General features: G+C 47.5%; 1 protein-coding gene across 8 annotated transcripts in view; it reads right to left on the bottom strand.

Annotated features, from left to right (window-relative positions):
- The window catches only part of pias2 (protein inhibitor of activated STAT, 2), an 88,823-nt gene that overhangs the window by 70,124 nt on the left and 504 nt on the right, over positions 1 to 18,195 (bottom strand). For 4 of the 8 annotated variants that reach the window (XM_072497471.1, XM_072497463.1, XM_072497466.1 and 1 more), the window contains exon 2: positions 14,951 to 15,422. In XM_072497471.1, coding sequence (XP_072353572.1) covers positions 14,951 to 15,422 — 472 coding nt within the window. Of the gene's footprint in view, positions 1 to 14,950; positions 15,423 to 17,238; positions 17,336 to 18,195 lie in introns of all 8 variants that reach the window. The other 4 variants (XM_072497468.1, XM_072497469.1, XM_072497464.1 and 1 more) reach the window with 2 other exon arrangements.

The following is an 18,195-nucleotide window of genomic DNA, read 5'->3' as shown; positions in this document are numbered from 1 at the left end:
TTCCAACCACCTAGAGAAAAAACCTAACGTTCTATTATTTTTTTATTCATTCATGGTATGTGAGCATTGCTGACAGTATTTATTGCCTATCCAGAATTGCCCTTGAGAGGGTGGTGGGTGAGCTGCCTTCTTGAACTGCTGCAGCCTTAATTACTTTTCTATGGGTGCAGTAGCACTGAGTGATCTGTATACGGCTTCTGGCTTCTTGCTATGACTAAAAGTTTTTGATCTGTCATTCTCCGTGCAACTTATTTTCGAAATTAGGCAGCTTGAATGTTTTGAACAATTCAAAATCGAATTGTTATAGTTTGGGTTTTCTCCAAGATGTGTTCATGGTGAAAATTGACAGCAGGCTGGGTTTAGCGTTCCCTCACCGGTGAGTCTGAAGGTGGGATTGCTCCTGCGACCTGAAATATGTGCCCCTATATAAGTCATGCGTAGAGTATTGTGTGAGGTTCAACATTTACTTCCTGAATACAGCTCATAAATCAAAGCGCATGCAAATTAGGAGTAGGCCGCTTGACCCTTTGATGATGCCATACGTTTATCCCTTTGGAAGGTAGAAAACACCAATGAGTTTATCATAAAATAGAATTATTTAGGGGCAGCACGGTGGTGCAGTGGTTAACACTGTTGCCTAACAACTTCCGGTGGCGGCTATGAAGGAGTAAGTCGCACATTTGGTGGCTCCCGCTCGGGTCAGACTTTTGGACCTTTTCCCGATTTAGTACCGGACTTGAACTGGAAAAATCGATGATAGATGCAATAGTGTACTGGATTCCCACATCGGTGCATGGAGAGGTGGACTTGAAGTGCTCGCAAAGGCAGAAACAGACGAACAGAGAAGGCTTGGGCTGAAGCTGCAGCGGGAGAAAGCATGGCGGATGGACTGGAGCTCCGGCTTGTTGACCCAGTGGTCAACGGAGCAGCTGATGCAAGTTATCCAGGAGGGCTTCGCCAAACAGAAGCAGGACTGCTTGGACCCGATTAAAGAGTGAATTGCGCGGCTGGAGCTTAGATTGGATGCCCAAGAACGGGCGATCCAGAAAGTAGAGAATGCGCTGGCTGACCAGGAGGAACATCAAACTGCTGTGGAGCTGGAAGTGGGGCTGTTGAGTGACCAGCAGAAAAGACTCCTGGAGAAGGTGGAGGACCTAGAGAATAGGTCCCGCCGTCAGAACTTGAGAATCGTTGGGCTCCCGGAGGCGTCCGAAGGAGCGGACGCTGGGGTATACATAACGGGCATGTTCGAGAAGCTGCTGGAGGATGGGGCATTCCACCGACCCTTGGAGGTGGACAGGACTCACAGAGCATTCGCGAGGAAGCCGCGAATGATTCCACAGGTATTTGGACAAGGAACGTATTTTACAGTGGGCCAAGCAGACACGGAGCTGTAAATGGGAGAACAGTATCCTGCGGATCTATCAGTTACTGAGTTCGGAGATGGCCTGGAGAAGAGTGGGGTTCAACCAAATAAGGTCGACCCTTTTTAAGAAAAGGTGAAGTTCGGATTGCTGTATCCGGCCCGTCTCTGGGTCACGTACGAGGAACAGAATTTTTATTTTGCGTCGCCCAAGGAAGCGCTGGACATCGCGAAAAGGAAAGGACAGGTAGCGGACTGAGAACTTTGAACTTTGCTGCAATGTTCACGTTTAAAAAAAGTTTCTCGTTTTGAGGACGTTATTTGTAATGCCTTCTGTATCGATTTGGGGCCAGCTGCAGAGCTGAGTGAGGTAAAGTTTACATTTGCACTGTTGTGGGATGGAGGTGTGTTTGTTAGATGCTGGATCTTTTGCTTGATCTTTTCTTTGTTTAGCGGGTTTTTTTTTTTTGGTCGGGAATTCTGTTGGGGTTGTTTCTCATTTGAATATGTGTGTATGAGCGGAGAGGGAACAATAGGTGGGAGAATGTCTGGCGCCAGGGGCAGGGGCCACCAAGCTAGCAGATGTTAGGCTCGATCTGCTGACGAGGGAGGGACTTTTGCTGAGGGACAGAGAGGAGGTCAGGGGTGGAGGCTGCCTGGTGGCGGGCCGGTGGAGCCGTGGGGGCGCGGGCTGGAGACTGGCCCAAGAAAAGGGATGACTGATCGGCGAGAGGAGGGGGGGGGGGGCGATGAACCCCCCAACTAGGCTGATCACCTGGAATGTAGGAGGGCTAAATGGGCCGGTTATGAGGGCACGCTCGTTCGTGCATCTAAGAGGACTGAAGGCGGACGTGGTAATGCTGCAGGAGACGCACCTTAGAGTAGCTGACCAGATTAGATTAAGGAAGGGATGGGTCGGACAGATTTTTCACTTGGGACTGGACTCGAAGACTAGACGGGTTGCGATCCTGATCAACAAGCGAGTGGTGTTTGAAGCGGAAAGAATAGTTACGGATGTGGGAGGCTGGTACATTATGGTCAGTGGGAAACTGGAGGGGGTGCAGGTGGTACTAGTAAATGTGTATGCGCCAAATTGGGATGATGTGGTGTTTATAAAGAGGATGCTGGGGAAGATACCGGACCTGGATTCGCATAAGTTGGTCATGGGAGGGGACTTCAACACAGTTATTGACCCTGGTTTAGACCAGTCAAGCTCAAAAACGGGCAGGGTGCCAGTAATGGCAAAGGAACTAAAAGGGTTCATGGAGCAAATGGGAGGGAGTAGACCCATGGAGATTTGGGCATCCGAGAGTGAAGGAATTCTCCTTCTACTCACGTGCATAAAATGTACTCCCGGATTGATTTCTTTATTCAGAGCAGGGCTCTAGTGGCGGGGGTGGTGGACACTGGGTACTCGGCGATTACAATCTCAGACCGTGCCCCGCACTGGGTTGACCAACAGGTTAGTAAAGACAGTAACCAGGGCCCGCACTGGAGGTTAGACGTGGGACTTTTAGCTGATGAAGAGGTCTGCGGGCGGCTGAGGAAATGTATTCAGAACTACCTGGAAGTCAATGACAAGGGGGAAATTTCGGCAGCGGTGATCTGGGAGGCATTGAAGGCAGTGGTTAGAGGGGAGCTGATCTCGATACAGGCCCACAGGGAGAAGGTAATCAGGGCAGAGACGGACCGATTGGTAACAGAGATATTACAGGTCAATAGGAGGTATGCGGAGACCCCAGAGGCAGGGCTTTTAAGGGAACGGCAGAGGATGCAGCAGAGTTCGGCTTGTTAACCACAGGGAGGGAGGTAGAGCAGCTGAGAAAGGTGAGGGGGCGATTTATGAGCATGGAGAGAAGGCAAGCAGAATGCTTGCACAGCAGCTTAGAAGAGGGAGGCAGCCAGGGAGATTGGGAGAGTAAGGGATGGGGATGGGAGCCTGGTTGGAGACTCAGCAGGGGTGAATAAGTAGTTTAAGGAGTTTTACTCTGGCTGTATGGTCAAAACCCCCCAGCTGGGCCGGCGGGGATGAGGCTTCTTGGAGGGGCTGAATTTCCCCAAAGGTGGACGGGGAGCTGGTAGAAGGGCTGGGGGGCCTCAATCAGGGTCGAAGAGATAGCAGAGGGTCTGAAGGCCATGCAGTCAGGTAAGGCCCCGGGACCGGACAGGTACCCAGTGGATTTCAATAAAAAGTTCTCTGGGATATTGGGGCCGGTGTTGATGACGACATTCAATGAGGCAAGGGAGCGTGGGATGCTTCCCCCGACGATGTCACAGCCCACGATTTTGCTGATCTTGAAGCGAGACAAGAACCCGGAGCTGTGTGGTTGCTACAGGCCGATATCCCTATTGAATGTGGACGCCAAACTGCTGGCCAAAATGTTGTCCTCTAGGATTGAGGACTGTGTGCCAGACGTTATTGGAGAGGACCAGACAGGGTTTGTTAAGGCAAGGCAGTTAGTGGCCAATGTAAGAAGGTTGTGAAACGTGATCAGGAAGGTAGGGAGGTGGAGGTAGTGGTCGTAATGGACGCAGAGAAGGCTTTTGATCGGGTGGAATATCTGTGGGAGGTACTGGGACGGTTCGGATTTGGGCGGGGTTTTATAGACTGGGTCAGGTTGCTGTATCGATCTCCTGTGGCCAGCGTATGGACGAATAGGACAACATCAGACTATTTTAGACCGCATCGGGAGACGAGACAGGGATGCCCCCTCTCCCCACTGTTGTTCACGTTGGCAATTGCACTGAGAGCTTCAAGGGGCTGGAAGGAGCTGGTCAGGGGGCGGGGGGGGAAAGAGAGAGGAGAGAGAGAGAGGAGAGAGGAGAGAGGAGAGAGGAGAGAGGAGAGAGGAGAGAGGAGAGAGGAGAGAGAGAGAGAGGAGAAAGAGAGAGGAGAAAGAGAAAGGAGAAAGAGAGAGGAGAAAGAGAGAGGAGAAAGAGAGAGGAGAAAGAGAGAGGAGAAAGAGAGAGGAGAAAGAGAGAGGAGAAAGAGAGAGGAGAAAGAGAGAGGAGAAAGAGAGAGGAGAAAGAGAGAGGAGAAAGAGAGAGGAGAAAGAGAGAGGAGAAAGAGAGAGGAGAAAGAGAGAGGAGAAAGAGAGAGGAGAAAGAGAGAGGAGAAAGAGAGAGGAGAAAGAGAGAGGAGGAAAGAGAGAGGAGAAAGAGAGAGGAGGAGGAGAGAGGGAGAGAAAGAGAGAGAAAGAGAGAGAAAGAGAGAGAAAGAGAGTGAAAGAGAGTGAGAGAGAGTGAGAGAGAGTGAGAGAGAGTGAGAGAGAGTGAGAGAGAGTGAGAGAGAGTGAGAGAGAGTGAGAGAGAGTGAGAGAGAGTGAGAGAGAGTGAGAGAGAGTGAGAGAGAGTGAGAGAGAGTGAGAGAGAGTGAGAGAGAGTGAGAGAGAGTGAGAGAGAGTGAGAGAGAGTGAGAGAGAGTGAGAGAGAGTGAGAGAGAGTGAGAGAGAGTGAGAGAGAGTGAGAGAGAGTGAGAGAGAGTGAGAGAGAGTGAGAGAGAGGAGTGAGAGAGAGTGAGAGAGAGTGAGAGAGCGTGAGAGAGCGTGAGAGAGAGTGAGAGAGAGTGAGAGAGAGTGAGAGAGAGTGAGAGAGAGTGAGAGAGAGTGAGAGAGAGTGAGAGAGAGTGAGAGAGAGTGAGAGAGAGAGAGAGAGAAAGAGAGAGAAAGAGAGAGAAAGAGAGAGAAAGAGAGAGAAAGAGAGAGAAAGAGATAGAAGAGATAGAAAGAGATAGAAAGAGAGAAGAGAGAGAAAGAGAGAGAGAGAGAGGAGAGAGAGAGAGAGAGAGAAAGAGAGAAGAGAGAGAGAGAGAGAGAGAAGAGAGAGAAAGAGAGAGAAAGAGTGAGAGAAAGAGAGAGAAAGAGAGAGAAAGAGAGAGAGAGAGAAAGAGAGAGAAAGAGAGAGAAAGAGAAAGGGTGTGCGTGTGCATGCGCGTGCGTGTGTAACACAGAGTTTTGCTTTACGCAGACGACCTGCTCCTGTATGTATCGGACACAGGGGATGTTTAGCACAGGGCTAAATCGCTGGCTTTGAAAGCAGACCAAGGCAAGCCAGCAGCACAGTTCAATTTCCGTAACAGCCTCCCCGAACAGGCGCCGGAATGTGGCGACTAGGGGCTTTTCACAGTAACTTCATTTGAAGCCTATTTGTGACAATAAGTGATTTTCATTTCATTTCATTTCAGCAGAGGGGATGGAAGAAATCATGAGGTTTCTGAGGGAATTTGGCCAGTTTTCGGGGGTATAAACTAAATATGGGGAAAAGTGAGATGTTTGCGGTCCAGGCAAGGGGACAGGAGAGGCGACTGGGGGAACTGCTGTTTAGAGTAGTGGGGGGAAGCTTTCGATACCTAGGCATCCAGGTGGCGCGGGGAATGGGAACAGCTGCACAAATTAAATCTGGCCCGACTAGTAGACCAAATGAAGGACGATTTTCGGAAGTGGGACGCGCTCCCGTTGTCACTAGCTGGGAGGGTGCAGACGGTGCAGTTGACGGTCCTCCCGAGATTCCGGTTTGTGTTTCAGTGTCTCCCCATCTTTATTCCGCGGTCCTTTTTTTAAACGGGGTCAACAAAGTGATCACTGACTTTGTATGGGCGGGCAAGACCCCGCAAGTAAAAAAGGGAATGCTTGATCGGAGCCGGGGGAGAGGGCGGGCTGGCGCTGCCAAACTTCAGTAATTACTATTGGGCAGCGAATATAGCCATGATCAGGAAGCGGGTGTGGGTGGGTGGGGTTGGGGGGGGGGGGTCCGGTATGGGAGCCTATGGAGGCGGCTTCATGCAAGGGCACCAGCTTGAGGGCGTTGATAACGCCGCCTCTGCCGTTCCCGCCAGCACGGTACTCCACCAGCCCCGTGTTGGTGGCGGCCCCGAGAGTCTGGGGGCAATGGAGGAGACATGTGGGAGCGGAGGGAGCATCGGTCTAGTCTCCAATCTGTAATAATCACCGGTTTGCCCCGGGAAGGATGGATGGGGGGTTTCGGAGATGACAGAGAGCAGGGATTGACAGGATGGGGGATATATTTATAGAGGGAGCTTTCCTAGCCTGAGGGAGCTGGAGGAGAAACAAATTTAGGTACCTACAGGTGCAGGACTTCCTACGGAGGCAGGTTTCAACCTTCCCTCTCCTACCACCAAGGGGGATACAGGACAGGGTAGTTTCCAGAATGTGGGTGGGGAAGGGGTCTGCAACATCTACAAGGAACTCATGGGGTCAGAGGGGACGCAGATGGAGGAGCTGAAGTGCAAGTTGGAAGAGGAGCTGGGCGGAGAGATAGAGGATGGTCTGTGGGCTGACGCGCCGAGTAGGGTCAACGTGTTCACAACATACGCCAGGCTCAGCCTGATACAGTTTAAGGTTGTTCACCGGGCTCACATGACAGTGGCCCGGATGAGCAGGTTCTTTGGTGTAAAAGATAGGTGTGCAAGGTGTGCGGGTGGGCTAGCAAATCATGTCCACATGTTCTGGTCATGTCCAAAGCTTAGGGGATTCTGGCAGGGGTTTGCAGATGTCATGTCCACGGTGTTGGAAACAAGGGTGGCCCCGAATCCAGAGGTGGCGATTTTCAGGGTGTCGGAAGATCCGGGAATCCAGGAGGAGAAAGAGGCAGATGTTCTGGCCTTGGCTTCTCTGCTAGCCCGGAGATAGATATTTTAGCTCAGAGGGACTCAAAGCCCTCGAAGTCGGATACCTGGCTATCTGACATGGCTAGGTTTCTCTGTCTGGAGAAAATCAAGTTCGCCTTGAGGGGGGTCAATGAAATGAAAATCGCTTATTGTCACAAATAGGCTTCAAATGAAGTTCCTGTGAAAAGCTCCCAGTCGCCACATTCCGGCGCCTGTTCGGGGAGGCTGGTACGGGAATTGAACCCACGCTGATGGGGGCTGGGGGGTTCCCTCGGCCTCTGGAATTGGACAGAGCGCACAGAGCCCTCGCGAGGAAGCCCAGAGCGAATGAACCGCTGAGGGCAATGGTCGTACTTTTACACCGATTCCTGGACAAGGAACACGTTTTGCGGTGGGCCAAGAAAGAACGGAGCAGCAAGTGGGAGAACTGTGAGTTGCGCATTTATCAGGACCTGGGAGCGGATTTGGCCAAGAGGCGAGCTGGGTTCAATCGGGCAAAAACGACCCTCTTTAAGAAGGGGGCGAAGTTCGGGATGCTGTACCCAGCCATTCTGTGGGTCACACATGAGGAACGGGACTTCTACTTTGAAACACCAGACGAAGTGTGGACCTTTATTAAAGAAATGAAGTTGGAGGCGAATTAAAAAACATTTAAGCCTTGGAGAAGTACTGTGGCAGCGATTTGTGGTGCTGGATTGTAAAAATGTAGGTAGCTCTTATGTGAAATAATGGCCTGTGTGGATGGTTAAAGATTGATCTGTCTTGTAGGGACTTTGTTAGTGAATTTAGTTCTGTTTTTTGGGTGACTATTTTTCTAAAGTGATTGTTTCTTCACTGTTTTTGTTGTTTGTTTACTGGGGCATGTGATGCTTCGAAAATGTTTATTCATGTGGGTGGGGGGGGGGGGGTGGGAAAGAGGAGAGAACAATAGGGAGACAGACTGCTTGGTGCCAGGGGCGGGAGCTATCTTGTCAGCATGGGTCAGCTGTCTCTCGGAAGCGCAGTGGGGGGTGGACAGGTGTTAAGCTGGAGCTTGACTTGGGGGATTGGGATTTTAGTGTTGTTGCTGGGGAGGGGGGGGGGGGGCTGCTTTGCCGACAGGGGAGGAACTGTTACTAGGTCGGGAACGGCGACAGCCCAGACAATCCCAGACTTAAGAGTTACATAACCTGATCATGGGAGGGGACTTCAACAGTCACTGATCCGGAATTAGACCGGTCGAAATCCAGGACAGAGAGGAGGCCGGCTGCGGCAAAGGAATTGAAGGGTTTTATGGAGCAGATGGGGGGGGGGGGGGGGGGTCTGTGGGCAGGTTAACAAGTCCATCCAGAACTACCTGGAAACAAATGATACGGGGGAGGTCTCTGCAGCGACGGTCTGGGAAGCGTGGAAGGCAGTAGTCAGAGGGAAATTAATCGCGATACGGGCCCACAGAGAAAAGGCAGAACGGGCTGAGCGGGATAGATTAGTGGAGGAGATACTCCAGGTGGACAGGAGATACTCGGAGGACCCGGAGCTACTGAGGGAGCAGCGGAGGTTACAGGTGGTGTTTAGGCTGTTGACCACAGGGAAAGCAGTGGAACAGTTGAGGAAGGCAATCGATGAATATGGGGAAAAGACAAGCAGATTGTTGGCGCACCAGCTCAGGAAAAGAGTAAAGTAAAGAGTAGAGACGGTAATACTGTCCTGGACCCAGCAGGGGTGAATGAGGTTTTTAAGGACTTTTATAGTAAATTATATGAATCGGAACCCCCGGCTGGGGTGGAGGGGATGAGGCAATTTCTGGATCAGTTTAGGCTTCCGAGGGTGGAGGAGGACCTGGTGGAGGGGCGGCGAGCCCCAATTGAGATTGAGGAAATAATCAAGGGGCTGGAGGGCTTGCAGTCGGGCAAGGCCCGGGGCCTGACGGCTACCCGGTGGAATTCTGTAAGAAGTTTACAGAGATATTGAGCCCACTGCTGGTGAGGACATTTAACGAAGCAAAAGAGAAGGGAGTCCTCCCCCCAACAATGTCACAGGTCTCGATTTCATTGATCTTGAAACGGGAGAAGGATCTGGAGCAATGCGGGTCATACGGGCCAATTTCTCTACTGAATGTGGATGCCAAACTGCTGGCTAAGATACTGGCCACAAGGATAGAGGACTATGTCCCGGGGGTGATAGGGGAAGACCAGACGGGATTTGTTAAGGGCAGGCAACTCAAGGCCAATGTTCGAAGGCTTCTAAATGTTATTATGATGCCCTCAGAAGGAAAGGTGGTGGAGGTGGTGGTAGAGTTGGATGCGGAGAAGGCTTTTGATTGGGTGGGTGGAATTACCTGTGGGAGGTGCTGGGAAGGTTTGGGTTTGGTGAGGGTTTTATTGACTGTGTGTGGTTGCTCTATCAAGCACCAGTAGAGAGTGTGCGTATGAATCGCCTGAGGTCGGGGTATTTTGAACTACACCGAGGAACGAGGCAAGGGTGCCCCCTCTCCCCGTTAATGTTTGCTCTGGCCACAGAGCCATTGGCCATGGCGTTAAGAGCCTCTAGGAACTAGAAAGGGCTGGTACGGGGAGGGGTGGAGCATCGGGTCTCGCTCTACACAGATCACCTGCTCTTGTACATTTCTCATTGGAGGGGATTGGGAAAAGTGAGATGTTTGCGATCCAGGCAAGAGGGCAGGAGAAGAGACTAGGAGAGCTGCCGCTTCGAATGGTAGGGAAGAGCTTTCGGTAAATATTACCATTTGGAGCATGTCAAGATGTTCTCACTAGTCACGTTAATTTAGAAATCTGACTTGGCCCTTTTTTATTTAAAAAAAGGAAGACAAACAATTTCTAAAAATTAAGACCACAGTGCTACTAGACAGTGTATTCTATGTCCACAGCAACATTTCCTGCTTGTCCAAGGGTCAGTGCATGAAGCAAATGTTGATGGTGTATTTTTAGTGGTTCCTTGTGGAGCATGTTAAGATGTTCTCAGCAGTCACGTTAATTTAGAAACGTGACTTGACCCTTTTTTTATTTAAAAAAAGGAAGTCAAACAATTTTAAAAAATTAAGACCACAGTGCTACTAGACAGTGTATTCTATGTCCACGGCAACATTTCCTGCTTGTCCAAGGGTCAGTGCATGAAGCAAATGTTGATGGTGCATTTTTAGTGGTTCCTTTCACAATATGGGATCGAGTGATAAACTTGTCTTAGTTTAGAAGAACCATTTTGCAGCTTGGTTTTATTTTTTATTTGTGGGTTGTGTTGCCAGCAAGGCAATCATTTATTGCCCACCTTCAATTTGCTCAGGAACAAAAACCTATCTGATACCTTCAAACCAAAGAAATACCCATGGCCCACATAACATAACCATAAAATAAAAGGAGCAGGGGTTGTTCATAGATCCTATCCAATGAGCCTTACTTCTGTTGTGGGCAAAATCTTGGAAAGATTTATAAGAGATAGGATGTATAATCATCTGGAAAGGAATAATTTGATTAGAGATGGTCAACACGGTTTTGTGAAGGGTAGGTCGTGCCTCACAAACCTTATTGAGTTCTTTGAGAAGGTGATCAAACAGGTGGATGAGGGTAAAGCAGTTGATGTGGTGGATATGGATTTCAGTAAAGCGTTTGACGAGGTTCCCCACGGTAGGCTACTGCAGAAAATACTGAGGCATGGGATTCAGGGTGATTTAGCAGTTTGGATCAGAAATTAGCTAGCTGGAAGAAGACAAAGGGTGGTGGTTGATGGGAAACATTCAGATTGGAGTCCAGTTACTAGTGGTGTACCACAAGGATCTGTTTTAGGGCCACTGCTGTTTGTCATTTTTATAAATGACCTGGAGGTGGGCGTAGAAGGATGGGTGAGTAAATTTGCAGATGACACTAAAGTCGCTGAAGTTGTGGACAGTGCGGAAGGATGTTACAAGTTACAGAGGGACAAAGATAAGCTGCAACGCTGGGCTGAGAGGTGGCAAATGGAGTTTAATGCAGAAAAGTGTGAAGTGATTCATTTTGGAAGGAATAACAGGAATACAGAGTGCTGGGCTAATGGTAAGATTCTTGGCAGTGTGGATGAGCAGAGAGATCTCAGTGTCCATGTACATAGATCCCTGAAAGTTGCCACCCAGGTTGAGAGGGTTGTTAAGAAGGCGTACGGTGTGTTAGCTTTTATTGGTAGAGGGATTGAGTTTCGGAGTCAAGAAGTCATGTTGTAGCTGTACAAAACTCTGGTGCGGCCGCATTTGGAGTATCGCGTGCAATTCTGGTCGCCGCATTATAGGAAGGATGTGGAAGCATTGGAAAGGGTGCAGAGGAGATTTACCAGAATGTTGCCTGGTATGGAGGGAAGATCTTATGAGGAAAGGCTGAGGGACTTGAGGCTGTTTTCGTTAGAGAGGTTAAGAGGTGACTTAATTGAGGCATACAAGATGATCAGAGGATTGGATAGGATGGACAGTGAGAGCCTTTTTCCTCGGATGGTAACGTCTAGCACGAGGGGACATAGCTTTAAATTGAGGGGAGGTAGATATAAGACAGATGTCAGAGGTAGGTTCTTTACTCAGAGAGTAGTAAGGGCGTGGAATGCCCTGCCTGCAACAGTAGTGGACACTAAGGACATTCAAATGGTCATTGGATAGACATATGGACGATAAGGGAATAGTGTAGATGGGCTTTAGAGTGGTTTCACAGTTCGGCGCAACATCGAGGGCCGAAGGGCCTGTACTGCGCTGTAATGTTCTATATCTGGGAATCCAGGTGGTCCGGAAATGGGAGGTACGACACAAGTTAAACCTATCCCGGTTGGTAGAACAAATGGAAGGAGACTTTAAGAGATGGGACATGCTCCCGCTATCACTGGCGGAGAGGGTACAGACCGTGAAAATGACCGTCCTCCCCAGATTTCTGTTTGTCTTCCAGTGCCTCCCCAGCTTCATCCCCAAGGCCTTTTTCAAGCAGGTGAATAAGATTATTTAGGGCTTTGTGTGGGCGAGTAAAACCCCGCGAGTGAAGAAAGTGTTGCTGGAGCGCAGTCGGGGGGGTGGCGCTGCCGAACTTCTGCAATTACTACTGGGCAGCTAATATAGCCATGATTAGGAAGTGGGTAGTGGGAGGCATGGGAGCGGATGGATACAGCGTCATGTAAAGACACCAGTCTGGGAGCATTGGTAACGGCACCTCTGAGGATCTGGGGGCAGTGGAGGAGATATAAGAGAGTGGAGGGAGCATCGATTTGGACCCCGATTTATAACAACAACGGGTTTGTACCGGGTAGGCTAGATGGCGGGTTCCAGAGTTGGCAGAGGGCAGGAATTAGAAGGATGGAGGATCTATCTATAGATGGGAGCTTTCCCAGCTTGAAAGCTTTGGAGGATAAATTTAAATTGCCAGCAGGAAATGGTTCTAGGTATTTGCAGGTGCACGACTTCCTGAGAAAACAGGTGCCGGCCTTTCCGCTGCTGCCGCCACGGGGGACACAGGATAGAGTAGTTTCCAGTGCCTGGGTGGAGAGGGGAAGGTATCAGATATTTACCAGGAGCTTTCAGAGGCGGTCAATGGGCGGATGCCCTATGCAAGGTTAATACCTCTTCATTGTGCGCCAGGCTTAGCCTGATACAATTTAAGGTAGTCCACCGGGCACACATGACAGCGGCTAGTACGAGCAAGTTTTTTGTGGTAGAGGATAGGTGTGCGAGGTGCGCGGGGAAGCCCAGCAAATCATGTCCACATGTTTTGGGCATGCCCGAAGCTTAGAGGGTTTTGCTTAGGCAATGTCCACGGTGCTAAAAACACGGGTGGAGCCGAGTCCGGAGGTAGCAATCTTTGGAGTGTCGGAATATCCAGGAGTTCAGGGGGCGAAAGAGGCCGACGTCCTGGCCTTTGCCTCCCTGGGTAGCCCGGAGACGGATCTTATTAATGCGGAGGGACTCAAAGCCCCCAAGTGTAGAGATCTGGGTTAGTGACATGGCTGGGTTTCTCACACTTCAGAAAATGAAATTGCCTAACGGCGCCTAGGTCCCAGGTTCGATCCCAGCTCTGGGTCACCTTCCGGGTGGGGTTTGCACATTCTCCCCGTGTTTGCGTGGGTTTTGCCCCCACAACCCAAAGATGTGCAGGGTAGGTGGATTGGCCACGCTACATTGTCCCTTAATTGGAAAAAATAATTGGGTACTCTAAATTTTAAAATTATTTATAGGTTGAATAAAACAGAGCCCAGTTGTTGTTCTGATGTTGGGAACCTGATGTTGGGATAATTTCCCAGTCCCGACTTTACACAGCACGAGCATGACAAGCATACTAGGATTTTTAACTCACAGGCCAATTAATGGCCAGGTCCAATTAAGGATGTCTGACAGGCTCCCGAGGACCAATGGCAGGTTTTCCTGTAGTGAAAGAGCTGCAGCCTGCTGTCAAAGAGAGCGAGAAGGGACACCACAGGATTGAGGCTCCCTCTCAGCACGGTTGCCTCACAACACTGAAGACCCGGGTTTGATCCCAGCCCAGGTCACTGTCTGTGTGGAGTTTGCACATTCTCCCAGTGTCTGCGTGGGTCTCAAAGATATGCAGGTTAGGTGGATTGGCCACGCTAAATTGCCCTTAATTGGAAAAATAATTGGGTAATCTAAATTTATATTTTTTAAAAATCTTGCAACCTTAAAATGGTGACAGCTGCCAGACCAATGCCATGGCGGTTCCCGTCCATGGGGAAGCATGTAGCTATTTGTAAGTCAGCTGTGGGGAAGGGTAGGGGCTGTTATGCTTACATAGTGAAACAAGATTTCCCAGTTTGCTGCTGCAAGGCTGCCTCCTTTCTGTTGCTGTGTTTTGGCCACTGCAGGGGGGCTGGAAAATTCTGGTACAGGAGGGGATCTTCAATAGGGTGGGCAGGTAGCCATCAAACACCTGGTACAGCCTCTTGGAAAATAGCCTGAAGGCTCGGTCATGTTGGCAACCCAGCATGTCAGCCAGCAGCTGGTAATGCCAAGCCTACACAACTCTGGAGTCAATCAGAAATTCAGTTTGAGGAACCAACATACTGAGTATAAACAATAATGAAAGATTAGACAATAGGGAATTTAATACAGCCTTTCTAGAATGCCTGCTTCAGTTTGATCAGCTGAAATGAAAAAATATATTGTCTTTGAAAGGATCAATAACTTGATTGGTTCGAGCTTAAAAAGTTATTGAAGATTAAATGTGTGTGCAGGTTCATGTGTCCAAGCCTATCCAGTTCAATCTTCATAACTCTGATCTTTGTAACGCCAAAGACGTGATTTATTTTCCCAACCAATGTATAAAAAACAAATAATCACAAATACTAACTTTACTTCTCTTCTGAGTATTAATACCATCTCAGGAGATTTCCAATGCTGGATTGAGACTCTTACAACACAAAGAAAAATCTGAAGCTTAAATAATCTGATTATAAAATTCACTTAATGATACCAATCATTGACCAACATTTGAATCCCAACTGGCTATTTTCCAAGTCAAACCTTAGTGAGCAAACGTTGGAATGGTCTTAGACCTGCTTTCCAGCAGGAATCAAGGAGTTACAACATATAAGCAGAAATTCTGGCTAAATGTTCTCCCTCAACTGGAGACACTGAGCCAACTACAGCACCTCAGACGGCAGGTCAGCTAACTCAGCATGCACCCAAGGAAACTCTTAGCTTAGGCATGCAATACATTTCCCAATGCAATCAACAATGTGGCTTTAGTTGTTTGCAAAACAAAGCTATATAGATTGTGGCAGTTAAACTTAACAAGTGCACATTCTGCAAACTCTTAGCTGTGATGTCCATAGTCAAGTAACTTACACTAACACATAAAACACTATCACGCAAGCAAGGTATTTGAAGATGCACCATCTTGTAGCCTTCAGGAAAAAAGGGTTTTTAAATAGTATGCAGAAATATGCAGAGTTTTGTGCTCTGTCTGAAATATTTATGTACTCAATTATTGTAATGTTTGACTATTAAAACTCACCTAGACTAGTAGGTTTAATAAGCACATCCAGCACATCATAAAAGGGTATGCTTTTCAGCTGGACATCTGGATGGACAGGATGGATGGAAGGAGAAGCCTCTTCCATTTCGATATTCGGTTTAGTCTCATGCAGCAATACAGACTTAACCAATGGCGATGAAGTCTGAGGTGTGGCTGATGTGGATGCTGAAGAATGCGCGATGCCAGAGGTCAACTCAGAGTCAGCCGAGAGATTATTGTCCAAAGTGAAAACTGAAGACTTTATGGCTGACAAGTCAGCAAGGCTTTCAATAGTTCTAGGAAAACGTCGTCGGTACAGTTCCTTAATCTTGATCTGAACAGCTGGACTACAGCCACTCTTTAAGAGGTGGAGTGCTCTCACAAGGAGTTCATGTTTGCGACCACTTTTGTTACGACCAGCAAAACCCAACAACACTTGAAGTTCTGAGACGCGAAAACTCGAAACCATATTCTGAAAAATAAAAAGTAATCAACCTAAATATTTTCATCAACCCTCACTCAATGTTTGTCCTCAGTAACTTTTTCAGCTATAACTCTTAACACTGAGAAAAGTATTAATTTACAAATCAAGTATTTTGTGTTCAATGCTGACTGCTACATGACCTATGCAGAAGCTGTTACCTCAAAACTGGAAAATAATGTCGGAGGGAGAGTCTGCTTAAGTTTTGCACAACTGCACCGCTTTTAAATTTGGCAAATTACTACCTACATTCCTTAAATAAATCCTATTCTAACACATACGTAAACAGGTTAGATTAGATTTAAAGCCATTTCGTCTTTCAGATTTGAAATGGGTACATTTCAGCATTCAGATGAGTTCATCTTCACTTTACAATGAAAAAACAAGGTTCACTTTAAATCCACAGCCATAGAAGAATAATACGAACCAACATTTTTGATAAGCTACTGGTGAACCACTGACACAAGAAACGACTGAAGGCACTGGATACTGCAACGGCTATGAGCCCTGACAATATTTCAGCAATAATACTAAAGACTTGTGCTCCAGAACTTGCCACACCCCTAGCCAACCTAACCTGTTCCAGTACAGCTACAACACTGACATCTACCCAGCAATGTGGAAAATTGCCCAGCAGTGTCCAAGAACAAAGAACAAAGAAAAGTACAGCACAGGAACAGGCCCTTCGGCCCTCCAAGCCTGCGCCAACCATGCTGCCCGTCTAAACTAAAATCTTCTACATTTCCAGGTCCATATCCCTCTATTCCCATCCTATTCATGTATTTGTCAATGTGCCCCTTAAACGTCACTATCGTCCCTGCTTCAACCACCTCTTCCGGTAACGGGTTCCAGGCACCCACTACCCTCTGTGTAAAAAGGTTGCCCCATACATCTCCTCTAAATCTTGCCCCTCGCACCTTAAACCTATGCCCCCTAGTAATTGACCCCTCCACCCTGGGAAAAAGTCTTTGACCATCCAAACTGCCCAACTAACTTTCAAACAACTAATTAAAAAAGCTTTAAATATCAAGCTCTCAATTCCACTGAGTGCATTCCTTTCATCGTAGCATTGCCATGTAAATATCAGGATGTGGCAGGTCTAGTGGTTTCAAGCTGTTAACTCCAACAGACTGGGTTTTAACAGACTCAATATGAATCAACTCTCCAACCTGATGCAAACTCAGAAAAGTTTGCTTATTACCATGTGACTAGACCATACCAACATTTGAATTAGAAGGAGTAGGCCACTTGGCCCTTTGAGCCTGCTCCACCATTCAATAAGATCATGGCTGTAACCTCAACCCCACATTCCTCCTTACCCCTGATAACCTTTTACGACCTTGTTAATCAAGAATCTACCTAGCTCTTGCTTCAAAATATTCAAAGATTCTGTTTCCACTGCCTTTTGAGGAAGAGAGTTCCAGGGATTCACGATCCTCTTGAGAAAAAATAATTATCCTCATGTCTGTCTTAAACGGGTGACCACTTATTTTTAAACAGTGACCCTTAGTCCTAGAATCGCCCAAAACTTCTCCATATCCACCCTGTCTAGACCCCTCATGATACTAAAAGTTCCTATCAATTCGCTTCTTACTCTTCTAAACTCCAGTAGATACAAACCTAACCTCTCCAACTTTTCCTCCTAAGACACCCACCCATTCCTGGCATGAGTCTAGTAAACACTCTCTGAACTGCTTCAAATGCAATTACATCTTTCCTTAAATAAGGAGACAAATACTGTACACACTACACCGGATCACTAAACCAATACTGTTTGATGTTTGGCAATACACATTTAAACCATTACCTCAAGCTTGTCCATCAATACCAATAACCAACCTGTAACTCCCAATATACTTCGGTGATTTTTCACGACAGATCCAAAAATACACTTCACTGAAACCCTAGTGAGAAAATACAGTTCAACATCTATTCCTTTTTTAGATACAAGTTATTTAAAATCATGCAAACATTAATTTTTAGCACTGAACATTTTTTATTAATTTCAGTCTGGTTCCACTATGAAGCTTCTTCCTCCTTTTCCATCTGCTCACCATTATTAATACATTTTCACAAAATGTTTAATGGAATCAAATTGATGGTGGTATATTACATACTTAGGCTTATGTCACTGCCATCATGGTCATACTTACATTGCACCCAGCTGGTTGCAAATATCATCTACGGTTTTCAAAATCAGTTGACTTGACCTAACAGCTGACATCCCTTATTTGGATTTAAAACACCCAATCAGATTATGACACTTGAGATTTGACTACTCAAGTGTAAAAAAAAACTGCCTCAGGACCTGAGTTGTTTTTTTAAAATTCACAAAGCAAACATGACAAGACTAATTTGTCACGAGGTTAAGGGGGGCAGATAGTTTTGCTGTGTGTAAAAAGGGAAGTGCTTTATGAGCAAAGTTTTTTTTAAAAAATGCTCGTCCAAGAGACGGTTGATCTCAACATTACACATGAAATGACAACTGAAACTTCTGGGGAGGGAAACTCGAATGTTGCTATTTACCTGAATAATACAAAAACACAAAACTGATCTCAACAGCCGAAGAATCCTGACCAACAAGAGTCCAGCCCATCAATGATGGTTAAAAATACCATAAAGCTCGCACATTTAAAAAGGTACTGAAACCATTCCTACTCCACGTTTTAGACAAAAGAGAGCAAGAGGAGAGCAAGTTCACCCCCCGGGGGAGGCGAGGGGGAATAAAATCACTGAAATTGCCGTTTTTGGAACAACATTTTAA

Source organism: Scyliorhinus torazame, chromosome 3 (assembly GCF_047496885.1).
Source record: "Scyliorhinus torazame isolate Kashiwa2021f chromosome 3, sScyTor2.1, whole genome shotgun sequence".
NCBI lineage: Eukaryota > Metazoa > Chordata > Chondrichthyes > Carcharhiniformes > Scyliorhinidae > Scyliorhinus > Scyliorhinus torazame.
This window is presented reverse-complemented; position numbering and strand designations above follow the sequence as displayed.